Source organism: Cricetulus griseus, chromosome 3 (assembly GCF_003668045.3).
Source record: "Cricetulus griseus strain 17A/GY chromosome 3, alternate assembly CriGri-PICRH-1.0, whole genome shotgun sequence".
Classification (NCBI taxonomy): Eukaryota; Metazoa; Chordata; class Mammalia; order Rodentia; family Cricetidae; genus Cricetulus; species Cricetulus griseus.
The window spans coordinates 119,389,445-119,405,784 of NC_048596.1; the positions used below are offsets into that span (position 1 = coordinate 119,389,445).

General features: G+C 38.1%; 1 protein-coding gene across 4 annotated transcripts in view; it reads left to right on the forward strand.

Moving 5' to 3' along the window:
• Nucleotides 1-15,781, forward strand: part of Ntrk3 (neurotrophic receptor tyrosine kinase 3) — a 368,787-nt gene extending 353,006 nt beyond the window's left edge. For 2 of the 4 annotated variants that reach the window (XM_035441374.1, XM_035441375.1), the window contains 3 exons: nucleotides 5,420-5,461; nucleotides 10,456-10,614; nucleotides 15,596-15,781. In XM_035441374.1, coding sequence (XP_035297265.1) covers nucleotides 5,420-5,461; nucleotides 10,456-10,614; nucleotides 15,596-15,781 — 387 coding nt within the window. The remainder of the gene's footprint in view (nucleotides 1-5,419; nucleotides 5,462-10,455; nucleotides 10,615-15,595) is intronic. The other 2 variants (XM_027408171.2, XM_035441376.1) reach the window with 1 other exon arrangement.
• Nucleotides 15,782-16,340: the final 559 nt, after the last annotated feature.

Here is a 16,340-nt window from a genome sequence, read left to right on the forward strand (position 1 = left end):
CATATTATGGTCCCAAAATTCCATTGTGCATCAAAAAGATGAAGAGATCCTTGGAGAAACAGCTTCAAAGGCTCTGACATGAAATGTATGAGAGGAGTCTGGAATATTCTTTCATGTCAGAAAGTGAAGGTGCTATCAAAGACTACTAGGGTTATATGAGACGAGAGAGGCACAGCTTTAAGAGGTTTCCATTGGCCAAAGATGGAAGGAAACGAGGCATCAAAAATAGTCCCTGCAGCAAACCGAAGCACTTCAAGTGTGTGTTTAAAAAGAGAGCAAGTCCTGGAAACATTTCTCAGAAGCAAAACAAAGCTCTCACAGATGACCCCTGAAGAATGCTGGTCTGCTTTTGTTGTTGCTATGACCAAGAACCGGCAAGCAGTGACTTAACAGAAGAAGCACTTATTTGACTCACAGTTTGAGGAGTATAGCCCATCAAGGAGGGCAAGGCATGGTAGTAGCAGGTGCACGAGGCAGCTGATCACAGTATGTTGGCAATCAGGAAGCAGAGAGTGTACAGGAAGTAGAATGGAGTATAAAACCTCAAGACCCACCTCCGGGCATGCAATCCTTCAGTAAAGTTTCTTTTCAACCTTCCAAAAGAGCACCGTGAGCTGGGGACCAAGTGTTCAAATGCTTAAGCTTATGTGCCAAACCACATTTAAACCATAATGCTAGGGGATGAATTCACTGTTCTAAAAGCTAGTAAATAAAGGGAAATAGTCAAGCAGCCATCTTGCCTGACTCATAAGCTGTAATTAGTACCGTCACAGGGCAAAGGAAGGGAAGTTTTTTTATTTATAGATTTTCTGCTAATAGATGCAGAAGGAATACTATAATTAGAATGCCATCCTTTTGAACCACTAATGAAATAATGGATTTGGGCAATGATCATCAACAGCTGCTAAAATCACTAAGTGAAAGGGGACTTTGTAATAGGTGATCAGACTGAATCCACTGATCATATAAAAGAGACAAACTTTACCTCCCATCCTCCCATCGTGTTTCAGAGGAAGCACACGACAGCATTTATGAACTTGGCTCTGAACACCACAGCACATGGTCAGTTACAATCAGGTTTTAGAAATATAGAAGATCTAGGAGCACGTGAAGTGACCCATGGGAATACAATGAACTAATCTAGAATATGAGAAATGTTGTGGCTAAAATGACCCAAGAAGATGAGAGCAAAGGTAGCTATATATAGGATAAAATATCAAGAAAAGTTGCTAAATTAATCAGAATTTAAAAGAGCACTCTCTCTTGCACACATCATGCACGTGTGTGCACAAAACACTGAGTGGTATTTGATGCTAAGGAATTAATGGTGTTTTGGCAATACTTGAACATATTAGAAAAGAGCCATCATCTCAATCTTTGTTATTCAAACAAGGGTAGCTTCCAGTCTGCCTATCCCTTTGAGCCCAACTCAGTGCTTCTCAGAGTTCATCTGTAAAAGACAACATAGAAAATATTTTACATTTTATAAGTAACAACTCAGTCACAATGTTAAGATGGTTTATTTTGAAGCTAATCAACGTCTGGCCCCTGCAGAATGAAACCAGCTATAGACTATATGGAAAGAGGAACTCCAGTGGTAAAACCCATTAGCATGTGGTACTTGTGATATGGCAATGTATGAACATTGTGTGTGTGTCATAACTTTTATTCACAGATGTGGGAGAATTGACACAGTTCAATGAGTCTTGTGTAATACACTGGATTTGGGGAAAATCCCAGGTTTCTGCATTTTTACAAGTGTGGCAGACACTCCTGAGAGGTGATTGGAGTTATGAGGCCTATTTTTAATAAGGAGGCTGAAGCTCAGGAAAGACAAATAATTTCCTAAGGATCTGTAGTTAGAAGAAAACAGAGTTCTGTTCATGGAGGAAAATCTTAGCTACCAGGTCTTTCTGCTCTGGGCTACACTCACTGTCAGTGAGAAACAGGCAGAACACACTGGGAGAGCATTGGAGGACAGAGCAGGAACTTTGTGGTACAGAGAACAGTGAACTCATTTGCATCCTTTAGAGCAAGGGGGAGATCAGACAGAAGAAGGAGGAAAAAGGAAAGGGGCTGTGAGATACAGTTGACATTCCCATGTGGATCTAGAATCTTTTTTTTTTTTTTTTTTTTTTTTTTTGGTTTTTCGAGACAGGGTTTCTCTGTGTAGCTTTGGAGCCTATCCTGGCACTCGCTCTGTAGACCAGGCTGGCCTCGAACTCACAGAGATCTGCCTGCCGCCTGCCTCTGCCTCCCAAATGCTGGGATTAAAGGCATGTGCCATCAACGCCTGGCTGGATCTAGAATCTTGAGTGGTAAGCTTTAGAAAATAAAAACACAAGATACCTTGTTATGGTGGAACTTCAGACAAAACCCAAATTCTTAGTTACTAATGTGTCCTGTGTAGTATTCATGGCTATAACTTAGTTGTTTTAAATTTAAATTTATCTGGGTTCTTGTACTTTTTTGCATGGTCTTACTTATGTGGGAATAACATTGTGAGACCCTTTAGCACCATTTTAGTGGGCAGTGGGTCAAGTGGACTCCACTGCAAAGAACAGTGTCACCACAAAGCTGCTTGGACAGAAGGCCCAGAGGAAGTTTACTTCCTTTGTGTAGGTTGGGGAACAGCTGATGACTTTTCTTATAACTCCTCAGCTGATGAATAATTTTGGGGTGGATATCTGAAGCTTCATTTTTTTCACCTACCTGGTTTCCTTACTAGGATTCTGGAATCCTTCAAATTCCTTACGGTCTCTGGGTTTAAAGAGAATTTTATGGATATACTGTGACTCATGCTGTTTTATATCGATCCTCATATGTCTAGAATGATGGTTTTAATGAGAAATAGACTTAATAAAGCAGTTTCATATTCTTAAGTCAACATACACGATGGTCTAAGAAGCAAAGACCCTGATGAATCCTGCACAGGTTCAGTGACAGAAACGAAAGAACAGGTCTTGGGATCCTATGTCCACCTAATTTAAGTAGAATGACATCTAAACCCAATGATCAAAGCCTCTCTTGAGCAATTCCTCCTTCCAGGTTTCCTAATTCCCAACTTTGTCATGATGGTATGCATGAGAGGACAGAGGAAGGCAGTAATGGGGCAGGAGAAGATGTCCTAAAGCAGAAAGGGGCTTCTTTTCCTAGAGCAATTAATTCCAAGTTTTATTTTCCTAGATTTTTCTAGCATCATTCTTCGGCATCTTTCCTGGATCTTATTAGTTTATGTTGCCCATTTTCAAGGTTAGTCTCAAGATCCTTAAGATATCCTTTAGAGAGCTCTAATCACAAGCTGTTATTACTCATGCAAAGCTTGGGCAAGTCTTCCTAGTTTCATCTGAAAGGTGGGCGCAAATAGAGGCACCTGCTGCACAGGAATGGAGACAGGATGAAATAAGAGAATATGTGACATCATTATTCATTAATTAGTATTGCTCTTATCCTTGAGACAATGGCTTCCTGATAGCTTACGTCTGGGTAAGTTCTAGGGTAGAGATATTTGTCAATCAGTGTTTATAATTATGAGTTATTAGGCCACTACTTTTCCCAGTCATGCTGGAAGGAAATAAATATGGGTTCTTATGGGCAACAAAGTGACTGTAGGAAGATAGATTTTTATGTTGTTCAGGAGTATGTGAAGATGTACACAGTGAACAATTATTGTACTATGTGTGTACATCTCTGCACTTAGTGATACCCGGTAGGATTTTGTATCCATGATTTTGAGACAGCCTTGTTTTTTAATTCATATTTTGAAGTTTAGAAACCCAAGTTCATAAAAAAATCAAAAATTAAAAATCACACCAATATTTAGTGTTTCTTGACTTCTGACTTTTGCTGGTTTTGCCATGTTAGAAACCTTACACCTGAAGGAATGTAGTATAAATATCACCCACCTTGGTGCTGCTACTCAATTAACTGGTCCTGTGACCAGTTAATGTTCTTCTGACAATGTCTGGTCAAACACTTAGGCTTGTCACAGTTTGCACCTAGTACTCCTGAATTTCTCCTTTTCTGAACACAGAGATTTCAACTTAAAAATTTCTCTGTATTGTACATAAAAAAACCCCACCAACTGAGACACAGACTAGCATCAAATGGAGGGTTCAATTATTTAAAATTATACACCCAGAATGATGTATCAGTACATCACTGATTTCTGTTTGTTTTCAGGCAAGAAACCAGATGAATCAAACCATTCTAGCATATTCTACCACAAACATTTGTTTTTACAAAACTGCTATTTTTATGTGTACTTATATCTGCTGGTTTCTGTGTGTGTATTCAAATGTTTGTATTTAATTTTATGTTGCAATCTCAAAATGTGGTACCTGATCATTGTAAAATTTCAAACAGTATAGAAATACATACAATAAAATCTGAAACTTTCTTATTTCCATCTCTAGAGGAAACTACTAGTTTGGTTGCTTTCTGGACCCCTTCTTATCATTCACAAAGTCACACACTATTAGTATGTACTTGCCTATGTTTATATATTTCCATTTTTACATGAAATGAGAATGACAAAGTGTTTTTCAGTGAGTTTCATTTTCATGTACTACATTTAATTGTCCTGGACAAACTTACATATTAGCACACATAGCAGTTTTACATTCTATTTTAACCATCATATTCATGCCTTTAGAAACAACAAAGAATGGTCTTGAACCAAATAATTTTGCTAAGACACAAGACAATAGTTTTCTACCACTTCTGCAGTGAAATCAATGAATTCTAGGGCTCTTTCAATTGAGTGTGGGTGGATAAAGCAAAGACTGTTCCTTCAGAAACAGATTCCAGTCTCACCATTGGCATCAGAGCATCAGGTCTCACACCTTCTCCAGCATCCGGTAGCAACCTTTCCTTTCCCATTTTATCAAGTGTCATTAAAATACATGTCTATGCTCTTTTACTTGGCATCCCTTCATTTGTTTGTGGCCATTTGTAGCTATTTTGTGGCTTGTCTGCTCTTAGTCTTTACTCATCTGTCTGTTGATTTGCTTATCTAACTGGTGTGAACATGAACATGTGGATTTTAATTCCTTGTTTGTCCCAACACTGGAGAGGCAGTGGCAGAAGGACGTCTGTCAGCTTGAGGCAAGCCTGGTTTACACAGAAACTTTCAGGCCAGCCTGGGGCTGCTTAGCAAGACCATTTTACAAAAAAATTATTAGTAATAATAATGATATAATAATTTGTCTGTTGCATATGTTGCAGATATTTCTGTCATTTGTCTTTTAATTATGAATTTTGTCTTTGCTATTTAATTTTACAAAATTGTGTCTATAAATTATATCTTTTATGACTTTTTAAGTGTATGTCATGTAGGAAGGTCTTCTACTCCTGAGGTTATACAAATACCTTTGTAAGTTTTCTTCTAATATCTTATTGTTTTGTTTTTTATGTTTAGCTCTTTAATCCATCTGGAAATGATTTTTGTATATGGTGTGAGGTAGGTATCTAAGTGTATTTTTTAAATGAATAGTTCATTGTCCCAACACTTTAATTACTAACCCATCATTTCATATATTAAACTCTAGTATTTGTACATGGTTCCAGGCTTTCTATTTTGTCCCACTAATATATTGTCTATCCTTATGCTAAACACAGGGTGTTCATTACATAGTGCAATAAAATGTTTTACTATCTGATAAAACAAATACCCATCATTGTTCTAGTTCAACAAGTCTTTAATTAAGCAATTGGTATTCTGGATAAAGTTTGAATTCATTTTGCCAGTTTCCATAACCCATTCTGTTGGGGGTTTTAAATTTATATTGCACTCTATTTTGTTTTTGAAGAATGAATGAGATTCTTACCCCATCACACTTTCTTATTCAAGAGAGTGATAAAACTTTGCATTTATATGGATCCTCTTTTGTGTTCTCTTACGAGAATAGACCTGTACATCTTAAGCCAAGTTATGTCTCAGATTTTTAAGCATTTTGTTGATATTATACAGTTTTATTTTCAATTATGCTACTGTTAGTGTAGTTTAGCTATTGTGTTTCTATATGGGTATCTTACTGAGCTATAACAGTTTCAATTTCTTTTTAGTTAATTGTTTTGAACAACATACTATTCCCAAACAACCATTTTTGATTTCTCTGTTTCAACATTTATTATATATTTTTTTAAAATAAATATGTTATTAATTCTTTGAGAACTCTTCATACCATGTGTTATGGTCATATGTATGCCTGACTCTTCCCTGTAACTTCTTCCAGAACTGCCACACCTCCCTAATGTCCAAAATTCCTGTCCTCCTTTTGAAAATGGAATAACCGGTTTTGACTTGACTTCATTCTGGTTGTGTCTCCATCCACTGGAGTGTGGTTGACCTACCTTTGGAGAAGACTGTCTCTCCCCTCAAAACCATACAATCTCCAAACACCTCAGTCAGGGGCTGGGGCTCATGACCTCCTTCCCCTCCATTCTAGGATGCTGACGCTTGGTCTTGTGCAGGCAACCACAGCAGCTCTGAGTTTCTGAGTGCACTATTTCTGTCATGTCCGGAAGACATTGTTTTGCCAGGGTCATCTCTGCCCTCTGGCTCTTACAGCCTTTCCTCCCCCTCCTCTTTGTGGTCCTTGAGCCTTGAGGAAGGGGTGTGGTACAGATGTCCCATTTGTGACTGAGCTTTCACAGGCACTTACTCTCCACAAGTTGACCAGTTGTTACTTTCTGTGTTAAGTACCATTGGCTGCATAAGAAGACATTTTGATTAGATCTGAGAGCTGCACTAATCAAGGCATAAAGAAATGTGTGTTTTGAAGCCATTTTGATGCTTTATCCATTTAACAAAATAACTACTTTGCTACATTACCTAGGATTTCCTGGACAGTTGAACAAAGTCAAGGAAAGAATGTCCCTTCTGTGCTTCTAAGGTTTTTCAGGCATTGTGATATTTAACTGGTTAAATAAAAGAATTTTTCTTCCTTACTCACAGATTAGGGATTTCAACCAGAAAACGGTACTGGAAATTTTAGTATCTTTTGAAAGAATATTTTTCTTTATTTACTTTTTAATTAGGCAATGGGACAGGAGATTTCTTAAGGCTGTTCTTCTTGTGATACCTTTTAAATATGATAATAGGTTATTTAGAACACAGATCGCTTTCTCAGTACACATAGATAAAAATCTCATTATTTGTATTTATATATTTGAGGCTTTGTATTCTTAGGCCAATCTCGCTTTTAGAGAAATTAAAGCCACAGTGAATGGTTTAAGACAGTGTCTATGCTTTTTAGATTGGAAAAATACATATCAGAAAACCTTAGCAGAAATCACAAACAAGACAACCTTTTTATTTTCATACAATGTGTATTTTATTTGCTGTAATTTTAATATTTTGTTCTCAAATTGTCTAGTTTTCAGATTTTCATTAATACTTTGCAGTAAATCGATTGTTGAACTTGTCTTTAAAAATTAATGGGTTTTAATTTTAGCATTTTAACAGTTTTCACTTCTACATTGCCTATTAACCTTGCCAAAGATTTTACATAACTTTGAAAGACATGCAATTCATTATGTAGATCAAATAAGAGTTGTGTCCTTTTCATTTGTTTGAGCATTGCTTTGTTTTATACCAAATCAGCTTTGTTTTTAAATTTTGCCTTTATTGTTTATTCCTTATTATTCTCTTTTTTAGGTTTTTACTTCCTTTTGAAATTGAGTACTTTTTTAGTTTAGTTATATTTTAATTATTCTAAAACTAATTAAATTCTACATATTTTTCTAAAGATTACCTCCATTATATTCCATAGGATTTAATGAATAAGACTTCAGTTCATACTATGAAAATAGTTTTAAATATCATTTGCACCAAATAGTATTTTAATTGCTCCCAATGAAACTTTTAATAGATTACTCCTTTGTTGTTATAGTTTGCTTTATTTGGTATGGGAAATGTTTCTTGTTTTTATATCATGGTCTTATTTTTTCTTTGAAATTTTAGATATCCTTTGAGGTTTAACATGTGATTAGAGTTTTTAAATAAAAGAAATAATTTTAATGGTTATTAGCTTTCCATTGTGGTGGCTTCATCAGTTTCTAAATTTTATAATATTTTGTTCTTTTTTTCCAGATTTTTTTATTTGAATTAGAAACAAGATTGTTTTACAAGACAATTCCAGTTCCCTTAATATTTTGTTCTTTATGTGTGTAAAATCTCTGTATATTTCACAAAATGCTATTGTCATACTTGAGTACACCAGTTCATGATTATCATGATGACAGACTTTTTTAAGTTTACATATAATATTCCATTAGAAATAAACATGACATAAGCTGTTTTTTACATTAAATTGCTCTCATTCAGGGCTTTTCAACTTCATATAAGAAAGAATATAAAATGTCTAAAGAATAGAGGAAATTTAATTGGCCATACACTATTACATATTCATCTGTATGAATATACATGCTTACCTGTGCGCATATGTATATGTGCATATGCACACTAATGGCTGATTATATTTCACTTTCATTGTACTTTCATTGTTTTATTTTCAGTAATTTTGTTTTAAATACAGCTTTTCTAAACAATGTGAACCTTGATTTTTAGCCTAAAATTTTCCTCCCACGTTAGAGGTAGTAATGATCCACTTACATTTACTGTCTATAGAGTTTTAGACTTCACTTCCATTCTGTAGTTTTTGTTCATTATTGCTACTCTCCCCCTTTGTGGTGTTTCTTTGCAAGATGACAAATTTTGATGTTGTGTTCCTGAAACTGGTTAGGAAGGTTTATGTAGTATTTTTTTATTCTTCTAGTAGCTGCTTTAAGTTTTTCTCAAACATATTTAATTGTAAATTGTTATTATCAATAATTGATTGGTATCTATAAGTGCTTTTCTCTCTTAATGATAAAGTCTTTATTGGGCTTTTAATTATATCTGTATCTACTCTTCTCTGCACTTATGGTTAAAATTATGTGGAAATTCCATTCCCCATAATTAGGTGAGCAGTAGCAGCAGTAGTACTATTAACATTATTGGTAATATTATTTACTCTATGTTTCTATTTTATAGGAAGCCCTTATTAGTTATTGTATTACTTTTAGCCACCAAATTAGCAAGCATTATTTAGATTTAAATTGCATTGTTGTGGTCTATTTGCTCTATTGTTGTGGAATTTAAGTCATTACATTTCAAACATTCCTCCCCCCCCCCATTATTCTAGAATCATCCTTTATCAATTCCTGGTGATTTTGTTTTTGCCTTGTTTTCTTTGAAAGCCTGGGTGTAGTGAGGTGTCCTAGTCTTTGCTTCCCAGGTGGGAACATCTTGCATTGTTTTTACTGCTGCTGCAAAGCGAGGCTGATTTCAGAAGTTCCAGGTTATGGGTGACTTTTCTACAAATCCTGAAGATTGGTTTCTTCCAAGATGTTTCTAGTGGATAAGACACATACAATCTATCATTTCAGATACGAGGTTTTCATCTACTAGCCATCTGTTTTCCAATGCTCCTTGTTGATGTCCTTCCAACTGGTCCACCAGGGAAAGATGTTTCTGTTAACAGTTATTGGGACACATAAACCGAACTCCTTTCTTTTCAAGCCAACAGCAAGCACTTTCATAACACATTTCACTTATTAACTGAAAGGTCCAACTTCTGATGTTCTGCTAAGTAATGATGTAGTTCATAGCTGAGTTTTGAAACATGCTGTAAACTTTCATGTGTGCTAAGATCTCTCACCCACTGGATACTAAATACTTATGCAGTGTTTTCCCCTAAGTCATATGGCAAATGTCTTGCTCTTCTCAGTCCCTTTCTCTTACCCTTGACTCTCATGGGTAAACACACAAATAGTGTCTCTTGAGGCTAATTTTAAGGACCATATCCTCTGTGATGTATCTTACTAAGCATTTTGAAAATTATTCTTTTTTTTTCACCAAATTTCTTTTTAAAACATGGGCTTAGGGGGTTCTGGAAGTCTCCATCCTGTTCACATGAACCACGGATCCCAAGTTGTGAGGAGAAATTTAAGTGAGAGCAGAAATTAATAATCTACAGATTAGATGTCCACAGTGTATATTTGTGCCTCGATCACCTTTGTAGGGGGGTCTAAGTCAATGTCTGTGGACACTCTGATACCTGGAGTCTCACACCATGATTCTTGGGGCTTCCTCCTGGAGTTTTCTTTAAAGAAGGTTTTAAGATTTTATTCTAGTATCAGGCTCTTTTTTCTCACTTCAGATCACCTTTTAGTTCTCATGCTCAGTGTTAAGAAGTCTGCCTTCTTCCCCCGGGGTCTGACCTATATCTGCTTTCAGTATTATGTTCACTGATGTGGGCATCTCCACTCACCTATGAATTCAGGTTGCCTAAAGCATGGCCATGTTAGGATCCAATGCATGGAGGGTACATTTATATAAGAAAGGTATAGAGTGCTAATTGAATCAGGCTATTTGGTAACTCTGTGTGGTCCTGTCTTTTCCCGTTTTAGGTGGGAGGACACACCATGCTCCCCATCCGCTGGATGCCTCCTGAAAGCATCATGTACCGGAAGTTCACTACGGAGAGCGATGTGTGGAGCTTTGGGGTTATCCTTTGGGAGATCTTTACCTATGGGAAGCAACCATGGTTCCAGCTCTCCAACACAGAGGTAACAAAGGGACAGGTCAGGATCTGGTAAGGGGAAAGGCTGATGATAGACATTACAGAACAGGGATTGCATGCAGTTTACCGACTGGTGGGCTATCGAGGGAGCAGAGTGGATGCAGACAAAAGCAAGAAGAAAATCTTAGCAGAGGAAAGTTCAAACTACAGAAAATGGATATACCTGTCGAAAGAGCATGAAATCAGAAGTCTAAATTGAGACACAATCAAGGTTCTGTTTGTTCTGCCACACATGAAAAAGCAATCACTAAGAGAGAAAATGAAAACAGAGCAACTGTGAGTTTTTCTATTGTGCCATATTGTGGAAACACATACTTCTTAGTGTGTCTACAAAAGGAGGTCCCCAAAGGTTTCAACTACCACAGGAACAGGGATGCATGGATCCCAGAGTTGACTGAAAAGGCCAAGTTCACATGACTAACAGATTTATGAGTAGGTGCCCAAGAATAAAATAAATCACCTACAGCATAATAGTAGATACTTATATTTTCATACTTTTAAGTTGTAATGAGTTAAAATAGCAGATAATGCATTTTAACAGTAAATAACAATTGTCAATAGGCACTTTCCTAAGTACCTTTGGTGGAGTAACTTAATAATTCTTTGGGACAAAGGAAGGGGGTTGCTTGGCTTGGAAGAGACTGGGTGTCTTATAGAACTAGACAAAGAGACAGCTTGGATTGTGGTTTTAGGGGTTTTCTATCTCTAAATAACACTGAGATACAATTCAAGCATGTGAAGAATAGAGCCATGTTGACCCAGGGATTCAGCACAGTATACAGACAGTGTGGGCAGGGTCCCTGCAGCGGCTGACTTACAGAAAATATCTTTTTTTTCCTCCTCCTCCTCCTCCTCCTCCTCCTCCTCCTCCTCCTCCTCCTCCTCCTCCTCCTCCTCCTCCTCCTCCTCCTCCTCCTCCTCCTCCTCCTCCTCCTCTTCTTCTTCTTCTTCTTCTTCTTCTTCTTCTTCTTCTTCTTCTTCTTCTTCTTTCTTCTTTCTTCTTCTTCTTTTTGAAATCATAAACACCAAGGCCTTTTTGTATTGAAATCTCATTTTAATACTTCTGAAAGTATTTTTCACTTAAAAGCTATGTTCATTTCTACTCTTCTGTGTCCTGACCTGAAATTTAATGGCATTTCAAAGACCAAAAAGTAAGGCTGGGCATGTGGCTCAGTAGGTAGAGTACTTGCCTAGCATGCACATAGCCCTTGATCTCCTGTGCCACATGAATCAGACACGGTGACACCTGCCCTTAATCCCTGCACACAGGAGATAGAGGTGGTGGGATCAGAAGTCCAAGGTCATCCTTTGATACAAGTAGGTTTGAGGAAAGCCTAGAAGATGTGAGACCTTGCCTCAAAACAAAACATTTCTTTATATCTGTGATATCTTACTATGCAGGTACTCAACAGGACCTCAACTCAATTTACAAAGTAAAACAAAGATTTTGGTGAACTTATAGAGTAAGGAAAGAGTGTATATAGAAGTTCTTTGTTGTGGTGGGTTTTATTTAAATTGGTACTGTTTTCCTGGTGGACGGGATACAAACATTTACACATAAAGATACATGTATGTGAACTTATATGCATGTAAACACACACATGCATACATCCATCTGGGTACAACTTCCATGGTATTTGATAGCCAAAGAAAGAAAAGCCCCTGGACAGGTATGCTGAAGATGGTGTAGTAGGGCCCTAAACTTGAAGGCAGTCTTTCTTCCTTCAACTACTCCCCTTGCTCCATTCACAGCAGCAGCTAGATGAGGGCAGTCACTGGTGATGGGCTTAACTGTGGAAGTTTACAACCTGGATTGGGCTGCTTTAGAGAAGATGGCACTGAGTGCCTTTGATCTAAGCATAAGCAGCACCTATTGCAGTTTGAACTAGGTCATTCTCCATGAAGGTGGAGAGAATAAAGGTGAAAATGGGGGAGAGGTCAGATACCATGGTAAACACAGCATCTGGAGACTTTCCAGGTTGGCAGAGAAATGATCCCAATGTGCCATCACAGACTCCATGATGAGTGTGAACAGAAGGGAACTGGCACAGTGAAGGTCATTCCAGGTCAGGCTCTGTTCTGTGGGAAACAGAGATGGGGAGAGGCAGGGAGAAAAGGAGGACAAGCAGAAGAGAGGGACAGAGGAAGAAAGGAAGAGAGAGAGAGAGAGAGAGAGAGAGAGAGAGAGAGAGAGAGAGAGAAAGGAAGAAAGAAAGAAAGAAAGAAAGAAGGAAGGAAGGAAAAGAAAGAAAGAAAAAGAAAGAAAGAGGGGGATTCTTTCCCAATAAAATACATGCTAATGAGGAAGAGAAGGCAAACATTACTCAGATACCAGAATATAGAAAACGTTTGTTTTCTTTTTTATCGTAACAACAATCTTCGAATTTGGAAACTGAAGTGTGAGGTAACCTGCTTGAAATCGAACAGTGTTAAAGTTATATATAAGTTAAAAAAAACTTGAAAATTAGATGAAGTTTTGAAAAATACACACATTTCAGTTTCAGTAAAGAAATGTCTGGCATCCCAGAAGAGCCCAAGGGGACGTTATGAGTTGATACAATGTAGTGTTCTGGATGGATTTCTGGATTAGCAAAAGGAGAAGAGGCTAAAAACTAAGGAAATGTGGATAAACTATGACATTTGGCTAATAATGGATTCACCAAATGCAGTGAGTAATATGCTAATAGCAGGCAGATGGCAGGTCACAATGGGAATCATATATAATTTTCTCAAGTTTTCTTTAAACAAAACTTGTTTTTAAAAACAGAGAGTTTATTTCCTTGATGTTGTGAGTAATGCAACCATAACCATAGATGCACAAGTGTGTCTGTGGTAGGATGTAAGTCCTTTAGGTATATGCCCGGGAACAGAGCAGCTGGGGCATATGGTATCACTGCTTTTAATGTTTGAGAAACACCCATGCTGATCTCTAGCCTAGCTACCAATGCTTTATACAGATGAGTTCACTTAACAGTGAGGGTGGAATTAGGTTATGAAATTAGAAAGGGGCGATGGGAAGACAAAAATAGGCACCTGAGGAACCTAAGGGAGGGACTATAGGACACATGAGACATGAGAGCAGAAAGGGTGGTCTGGAGGTGGCAGAGGTGTACAAAGTGGCATCAAGGGGAGGGACAGAAAGTGATATGAAGAGAATAAACAAAACCAAATAAAACCAAAATGCCAGAATGAAGCTTAATACTGCAGTTTCTAATTACAAAAATAAAGTCTAGTGTTAAAATTAAGGAAAAGACAGGGGAAATAGGGTATTACAGTGGGAATACACTCAGGACATAATATACTTGTATTAAAATGTCCTTATGTAACATAGTCCTGTGTAGAATAGCTACACACCAATGGGAAAGTAAACTGGACCCAGAGTGTGGATAAGTAGTACAAAAATTGCCTACTCTTGAGGCCCTGGGATCAATCCCCAGCATTTAAAAGGAAATGTCTGTGAATAATTGGAATTGAACTTCCAAGAACATACTTGGGTCTCTTGTATCTTGCAGCCATCCCTTCAGTACAGTACTTTTTTTTTCTTGTTGCATTTGTTCTTTCTGGATAGCCAGATCCCAGTCTTACAGACAAGAGTGATGAGATCCTAGAGGTTAACTGACTTGAACTGGCTGGCTACCCAGGTAGTGGTGACTCCAGCAGCTCCCAAAGAGTTATGGGCAACTGAGGAAATCTGGGAGCAGAAGAGGTGACCTTCCCCAGGGAAGAACACTAATTGGTTGCCAAATAGTAGGCCCCGAAAACATATATTCAGATGATGTTCTATGGTCTGAGAAGGTTATATTTAGGAATATATCTGTTCCTAAATAACATATATAATATATTAACAATATAATAACTAATGAAAGAAGAGGCCATGAATTTGAAGGAGATTGGGGAGGGGTCTATGGGAGTTTTGGAGTAAGGAAAGGAAAGAGAGAAATGTTGTATTTATAGTAGAATTTTTAAAATGTATATCAGCAAAATACTTTACAAAAAATCTTTTGAGTAAGTACTTCTTTTAAGTAAGTCAGGTGATTTATTTCAGATAGGAGCGTAGACTTTGGTGAGAAAGAGTTCTATGCTCAGAGGCAAATAGGGTGATGTGCACAGAGGTTGTGGCTGGGAGAAGAGCTTGCTATAAATGCGAACCAGTGACTAAAGGAAGGATCAGTGGATGAAGCACTTGTTGTAATGGCATGACCACTGGAGTTCAGATGCACAGAACCCACACAACACAGCTGAGCAGGCACAGCAGCTGCCTGAAATTTGAGCAGAAGGCAGGGGCAGCTGGCTAGAGGAGTGGCTGGAAATGGTGAGTTCCAGGGTTAGGGAGAGACTCTGCCTCAAGAAAGACAGTGGTATCCAAGCAAGGGAAATGCACAACTTCAGCTTTGGGCCTCTACCTTGCATGTATATGCACATACATGCCCAATTACCCTCTCATGTGAACCCACACAAATACATGCATACTCACATAATACATATAGTCACAATTAAATGAAAATAAATAGGAACTAAGAGGAGACAGGTATGCAGGGAGCAGACAGACAGAGCTCTAGAAGGGGTTTTCAAAACCACAGAGGCTAAGTGGTGGAGGAAGGGTGGTCAGGCCCAATCGCTACAACAAGGTGGGAGAGGAATGCTACTTAGGCAGCCCACATGGTAACCAGGACTACAGAAATGTGAAATAAAATGGAAGGGTACCCGTGTGGGGTCACGGTTCATGGGCTCTGGCCCAGTAGGTAAAGAACAAAGAGCATCGGTGAGATCCACCTGCACTGCTCATCACCCCTGCAGCATCTTCTCAGGCAGAGAAGAAAACCAGGACTGCCTCCTATCTAGACATCAGCCTCTGCGTGTGGCTCTGATGAGTAAAATTGATGTCTGTTGCTAGGTAGGAGTCCTGGGATCAAGGATAAGCTTTGAATGAACTTCTAGATATAATTTCTTTATTCTTGCTCTCTCAGGTCATTGAGTGCATCACCCAAGGCCGTGTCTTGGAGAGACCCCGAGTCTGCCCAAAAGAGGTATATGATGTCATGCTGGGGTGCTGGCAGAGGGAACCACAACAGCGGCTGAATATTAAGGAGATCTACAAAATCCTCCATGCTTTGGGGAAGGCCACCCCTATCTACCTGGACATTCTCGGCTAGTGTGACTGGTGGCCAAGCATTTATACTCCGTTGCCTCCTCTCTCCCTGCCTCACATCCATTTTTTCCTCATCTCAACTCCTTTCTTCCATCTCTGACCGAAACGAACATCTTCATATAAACTCAAGTGCCTGCTACACATACAACACTGAATTAAAAAAAAAAGAAAGAAAGAAACCCTGTAAGGCAGTTTGACATATATATTTATATATATATAACTATCTATCTATCTATATCTACAGAGAATTACCTTCTCTAATTCATAGAGACACTGCTGTTACAGAAAACCATAAGACATTAACAACTGAGAAAAATTTTAAATATTATTATTAACACAAATATAATTCCCTTGACTTAAGCTGTGGCCCATGCTTCTTTATCTCTGGCTTTTCAGAGCACTTTGTCTTGACCAGCAGAGAGAGAGGATGGGAGGAAGCATGGTGATACATGATTATCAGTGCGCATGCGTGACCCATTCACGGTGCTTGGCATGGAAACAATTCTGGAAGTCCAGGCCCTTTGGAAACATCTCTGGTCTGCCTTGAGTTTTGCCTCTACTCT